Below are 7,039 nucleotides of genomic sequence, written 5' to 3' on the forward strand. Positions count from 1 at the left end.
CCGGTTGGATTAGGTAAATGTGAGCAGGGCAAGGCTGACTCTGCTTAGCTTGGACCAACCAGACCAGATTCCAGTTAAAATGGAATCAAACCTTATCAACCTAGGTTTATGTCCGAGCTCTCTGGAAAAATAATGCTTTCAGAACTGGTGCCACTGCATGTGTCACAGTGGCAAAACCCACAAGTTGCCTGTCAGTACCCGTCCTCGTATTTTTCTTCACTACTAACAGAACTACTTATATGGTTGTGGGCATCAACATAGGTAGAGCTTTAAAACACCCACAAAAACAAGCAGACGAAAAATACTGTATTTCCCATTCTTTCCCGAAGAGAAAGTGTGTCACATGAAGAGGGGCGGGGGGTGGGCAGCTCCTGGGAAAGTTTCTTTCTGCTTCTTGCTGCTCCAACTTGAAAGTTGGAGAAGATGGCTGGAACCACAGTGCACAAATTACACCCATGAGTAAAACTTGATGAATGAATCCATCTCTAAGGGTGGCAGAGTGAAAATATGGAAGGATCTGGGGTCCCTGACACTAGGGTGGAGGTACCATCCAGCCGTCAGCACCCCTCCCAAGTCTCCCCAACATTCACCAGTCCCGCTCAAGGCTTGGGTGGTAAGCACCTGTATTCTCTGCTTGAAAACCTCTTAGGGCCATGGAAGTATGATCAGGATGGTCAGGGAGCTAATACTCCTGGGATCAGCTCTCATTCAATTAATTCCCCAATGCATTAAATACCCCATCTTCTTTGCCCTTCGGATGGAACACCTCTGAGGTACGTTCTACACTCTTTCCCAGAGGTCATGGACAGTCATCACAGCATTAATTTGCTCACTAACATTCACTATACTGGTTTCCTTCTTCACTCTACTGGCTCCCAAACAGTGCTTCCTGGGCTCACCAAGTGATCAGGCTTCTTGCTCTCAAATCCTTATCTGTGTCTTCTTACTGGGTAACCCAAGGTAAGATACCAACTCCAGGTTATCTATGTTGGAACCTCCTTTGAATAGAGAAAAATAAACCCCTCCAATGAAACCACAGTTAATTGGGGTTTCATGTGCATGCTACTAAATCTCATCCTCTTTGATCCAGTGAGCAACGAGATACTTCTTGAAGTTCAAATCCCTTTATGTTACCAGATCTTTTTTTAATAAAGAACTATTGTTAAATGTCAAAAGCCCAAACAGGAATTTTAAAGTGTCTATGCCAACCAGTTGAACAGTTTTCAACCAACTGAATCAAGTCTACTAACTGCTAAAGGAAATACTGAAAATTATACTTTAAATGCTTATTTTTAGCAAATAAAATTTCAGTGAGACATTTTAACAATGGCCGGTAATAATGAATAGATTGCCAATTCTAAAGGAAATCTGTTTTCACTCGACCCATCCCCAGCATTTGATATGGTGGGGCATTCCCTCCTCCCCCCAAAATGTTTCTTTACTTGGCCTGGGGGTGACCACTCTCTTGGTTCTTCCTCTACCTCACTGGCTGCTCCTTTTCAGTCTTCATCGCTGGTCCTCTCCATCTTGTGCTCAAGTCCCAGGGCTCAGTCCTTGCCCTGCCTCTCCTTTTATATCTCTGATCTAGACCTTTAGATGATCTCACCCAGTCCCATAATTTGAATTAACATCCCTATGCTGGTGGTTCTCAAACTTGTAGCTTTAGCCCCAACTTCCCCCCTGAAATTGAGACTCAAAAGTAATTCCTTACATCAGATCTGCTTGTCTGGCATAGACACCTCAAATTTTACATGACCCCAAACAGGTTAAACTACTCTCCTCAGAGTCCTTCTCTCAGCAGATGGCAATTCCTTTCTTATAGTTGCCCAGACTAAAAGTGTATGAAACTCTCCTGAATCCCCCATTTCTCCTGGAATACTCCACTCCATCAGCCAACCTTATCGATTCTACCTGCAAATGCCTCCAGGGTCAGACCCCTTTTCGTCACTTCCCTCATTGCGACTAGTATAAACGATCATCATTTGTTTGAACTCTTGCGGTTGCCTCCTGTTTGGTCTCCCCGAATCCACGCCTGACCACAGACATCCTATTCTCCAAACGGTAATCAAAGTGATCCTTCTAGGGGCACCTAGGGTGGCTCAGTTGGTTGAATCTCTGACTCTTGATTTCAGCTCAGTTCATGATCTCAGGGTCATGGGCTCAAGACCCGGATCAGGCTTCCTGCTGACAGTGGAGCCTGCTTAAGATTCTGTCTCTCTCTCACTCTCCCTCTGCCCTTCCCTCCCCATCTCTCTCTCTCTCAAATTAAAAAAAAAGTGACCCTTCTAAAATAGAAGTTGAATCACATCAATACCCTGTTCAGATTGTCCAATGTTATTTCTGCCTGAATCTAAGTCCCCACCCACAGGGCCCAGTGTACTGACTCCCAGATACTTCTGTGATGCAATCATCTACCACTCACTCCATGATTCCCTCTGCTTCAGCCTCGCTTACCTCCACAGTGGTCCTTGAACATACTAAGAATATTGCTCCTCAGGCCTTTCACTGACCATATCCTCAATCTAGAATACCCTTCCCCCAGACACCCAGATGGTCCCCTCCCTCACTTCCTTAGTCTCCCCTCAAATGTCACCTTATTAGAGAGGCCCTACCCCAACCAACTTTTCTCCAATAGCACACGCTTCTCTCCTCTCCATACTCTTCCCCTCTATTCTCCTTAATTTTTCTTCAAAATTCTTATTACCACCTGATTTGTCACATATTTACTTGCTGTCTGCCTCAACTAGACTGAAAGCCTCAGAGGAGCGGGCACTTTGTCTCATTCACTGCATATCCCTGGCACCTAGATAGTTGCCCAGGATGTACTAGGCACACCATCTATATGTTCAAGGAGTGAATGAATTACAATTAACCTTTTGTTAGAAAATTATTCTTGACCATTCAGTCAAATACATGATTGGGGGTGGTGCATCTGAATATGTGAAGGATCAAAGAATGGACTTTTTAAAGTATCTGGTAACAGTTATTCTTTTCATTGATCAAGGAACTATCATCTCTCAAGAAAAGGTCCAACGGGAGCTGAGCCATGGCTATCGGGTTCCCGATAGAAGACAAAACAAGAGGCAAATCCCCACTTTGCCATAACTGCTTTTTCCATTTTACTCAAGGTGTTGGCTAAAAAACAGACAGCTTCCAACCGACTCATTCAATCATTTAGCTAAAATCCCAGCGGAACTCAATTCACTTCTAAAATGCATTGAGAAAACCCAGTAAAGAGGAGATGACAGGAATAGAAAAGTCGGTAACATTCAGTGGGCGCTAATGTTGCTTTTTATTTCATGAGACCTGAGTTATTGCAAATATCAATTTCGGGAACATTTTATGTAGACATTAAAACAAAGAAGCAACAAGATATGTAAAACACACATGCGCGCGCGCGCGCGCACACACACACACACACACACACACACACACACAAATAGTTATCACCAGAGAATAAAGTGATTCAGAGAAAGATTAAAATATTCTTTGACTGATGGAGATATTGAGAAAGCACACACCCTGAAGCGAAAACATGGAATAGAGCAATAGTACACATCTGCTTTTTACTCTTCAAAATGTAATCAACACAGTTGACGATATCGAATGGAAGCTTATTGAATATGCGAAGTCTAATACTCTTCAATCTTTTTTGCCTCCCAAATCAGAGTTCTAATCAGATTCACAACCTTACCTGTGGAACTCCGCACCCACACCTCTGAATTCTGTTTATTTCTTAGTCAAATAGAATTCTCCTAGAAACCCAGGACCAGGATCAGAGACAGAATTACAATCACTCGCTCCCAAGAGGAACAGAGGAGGTGTCTGCACTGAAAAGGCCTCCAATTCCCAGATTCTCTGCCTAATATAAACCACTTAATAGTCTACACTGACGTTTTAAAGCTTGATAAAGGGAATGTTGTATAACCCTGGACTTCATTCTGGTTATTTCCTATATGCAGAGAATAAGATAAGAAATGGGCCCCTCACGCCGAGAGAGATACATAGCTGGAGACATCTGTATCTAATGTCTACTCCAAGCTAATGGCACAAGCGCTTTGGGAAGTGAATTAGTACCATTGCTTTCATTAAAAAGGCCATGCTACAAAGTGTCCTTATCCTTATCTCTAATTTAAGTAATTTAGAATAGATAACGGTTAATTTTAACTTTTGAGAATAAACATTCAGCTGCATAAAAGATACATCTTTGTAAACATCTTAAACAGTTCCTCTGTTCAAAAATATATATACTTCTGATGCCCCTAAACACTTGTGCTACAGATGCCATGGCCGTATTTTCAAACTGACTCAGGGGTTGCTGAAATATTAGCTATCTCTTTGCTGGCAAAACATCGGAGTTATTATTCAGTCTTCACAAGGTTGCGCTAAGCCACTGGTTTCAGATTTTGCCTTGCCTCAGAATCACCTGGAAAGCTACTTCAAATATAGAATGTTGAGTCGCACTTGAAATATAAAGGGTCTGATTCGGTAGGTCTGGGCGGGGCTGAGAACCTGTATTTCTAACAAGTTCCATGGCAATGTTGATGCTGCCAGTGGAGGGACCACCAATTCGAGAACCACTGCTTTCAACTATTAATTTACATGTTCTTGAAAAGGGCAATCGAAGCTTAGAACCCAGGCCTTCCCTGTGTGGTACTTACTAAATAAACTCTCTTCGAGGCTGTGTCCTAAAGACAACTTTTGAGCAAATCCATTTTTTCACTTCCTCCTTTCTAGCAACACTAGTGCCCAGGCAGCTAAAGAGTCCTTAACACTATTTGCTTAGCATTTCTGCTTTGACAGGCCAGACCAGGCCACCTTTCCTATTTCTCACCAGAAGGGCCACAGTCTCCGTGTCCCCAGATGCCCTGGATCTGAAAGCCTCCCCAGGACAGGACCCGTGCCTCTGGGGAACCAAAAGCCACAGCTACATGTCTCTCCCCAGTAGGTCTATCTCGTCCAGGAGGAAGTCCATGTCCTCCCGGCTCACTTGAGGGCTGATCACCACCTGGCGGAAGAAGTTGACCTTCCCCCGGTGGGGCTGGTAGCCCAGCATCAGGCTTCCCTTCTTCATCATCCGCTCCTTAATGGTTGGGGCCACCTGCACGGGCGAGAGGAGGGAGGCGGTGAAAGACAGAGCGCATTCCTGCTGCATTCCAACCAGGCATCTGATACTCACTGGCATCCACTGTGGACCCCGTTCCCTTGCGCACAACAAGGTCAACGTTCATAATGATCTACTGAGAACTTACAGCATATGAAGGCTGATCCAATGGCTTTAGATCAGTTAATTCATTTAACCTTCACAGTGACTTCATGAGGGAGATACAGATATCCCCATTTTTGGATGAGGAAATTGAGGTACAAGGTGATCAGACAGTCTGAGGTCCCATGTTCAGAAAAAGTCAGTGAAAGAGAAGGTAGCCTCACCTAAGCCCACACTCTGAACCCTAAATCATTAGGCACTGCTGTCTCTTTCAAAACAACCCAGTGTCCCCAGAGAGCACAGACTCAAATGTCTGTATCAAATGTCACATTCCCAACTTTGTCTGAACTAAAAACTCTTCCAGTTCAGGCACGTTTTTATTTTTTTAAGTTTTATTTAAGTTTGAGAGAGAGAGAGAGAGAGAGAGTGAGGGGGGAGGAGGAGACAGAAAGAATCCCAAGCAGGCTACAGACAGTCAGTGTGGAGCCTGATGAGGGGTTCAAACTCACAAACCCTGAGATCATGACCTGAGCCGAAATCAAGTTTGGGATGCTTAACTGACTGAGCCACCCAAATGCCCCTCCAGTTCAGGCATCTTAAATAAAGAAAATTAGCCTTGGATGGGAAAACACACACACACACACACACACACACACACACACACACACAATAACAGTCTTGCATTGATAGTCTACAAAGGAAAACATGAATACAGATATTATGCACGGTTCTGCTTTGAAGACTAATATTAGTTTATTAATAGTATGCGTGAAACATAAACACTCTTTTATTAAGAGGTGTAAAGGCAGGAATAAAACAGGAAGCCCCTATTTTAAAGATTTCCAGGTAACACAGGGAAAATGGGACCTGATAATCCAACTGTACAAATTTTTCTAAAAGTTTAATGTTTGAAGAAATTAGTCCAATTTAAGAACCAAATGGAAAAATCAGCCCATTTTCATATTGGTAGTGTGACCACCCAAGAACTAGGTTATAAACTTTTAAAAGAGCAAAGCTGCTCTTTGAAATACCAAGTCAAACAATTTAAAAGAGCGCACTCTTCCTGGCTTGGAAAGGCAAGCAAAGGTTTTCCGTTTTCCTTTTAACTGTTTCAAAATTTGAGTGCGTCTACATGAACATATGATGAAAATATAATGAGTTTATGTTCTCATCTCCTCAGAAAGATGAGACTTACTTAATTCAGAAGGGAAGAAAGCATACATAAATAACACCAAGCATGATGTGCTTTGAAATTCCTTAGGTTAGGGGCAAAATTCTCTGTTCCCGCAAGCCTATTTCAGGGTATGACCATCCCACACCATTCTAGTCTTTTTAAACATACCTATGTTTTGTCAGATATCCCCCTGAAAACAAGCCAAACTACTTTATCTAACATTCAACGTCATCTTGAGCTATTGCAAAGCTTATGGAAAAATTGGGGGTTTTAGACCTCTATTGGCAGGATGTGTTAGACTCACCCACAGAGCCTTCCAGGGGTGTGTAAGGATAATTTTAACTAAGTACTTTTCCCCCGTATGTGCTAATTTTAGAACCTAAATCTTGCATAACGTGGACTACTCTAAGCCTACGACAGCAAAAACAAACATCCATTAAGCACAACCACATTGCCATTCTAGCAAAGTATTGGTGTTCTCTCACCGTATAATGAGACACGAAAAGAAAATCTATGAGCATGAAAGAAAAAAATATAGAAAAAGAAGATGAAGTCAGAGGTCAAGTTAGTGAAAAAATATGAACGATCAAGTTCTACAGATTGCTGGAAGTATGTCACAAATTTTATCTGAGCTCTTTAGAGATTAGGAAAGCAGGGTT

At 42.6% G+C, this 7,039-nt stretch overlaps 1 protein-coding gene across 1 annotated transcript in view; it reads right to left on the minus strand.

Moving 5' to 3' along the window:
* Positions 1–2,247: 2,247 nt before the first annotated feature.
* Positions 2,248–7,039, minus strand: part of GADL1 (glutamate decarboxylase like 1) — a 167,491-nt gene continuing 162,699 nt past the window's right edge. Inside the window, exon 15 of the mRNA XM_049629225.1 lies at positions 2,248–5,101. Within this exon, the coding sequence (XP_049485182.1) occupies positions 4,928–5,101 (174 nt within the window). The 3' untranslated portion in view covers positions 2,248–4,927. The remainder of the gene's footprint in view (positions 5,102–7,039) is intronic.

The sequence above is a fragment of the Panthera uncia genome, chromosome C2 (genome assembly GCF_023721935.1).
Source record: "Panthera uncia isolate 11264 chromosome C2, Puncia_PCG_1.0, whole genome shotgun sequence".
Classification (NCBI taxonomy): domain Eukaryota; kingdom Metazoa; phylum Chordata; class Mammalia; order Carnivora; family Felidae; genus Panthera; species Panthera uncia.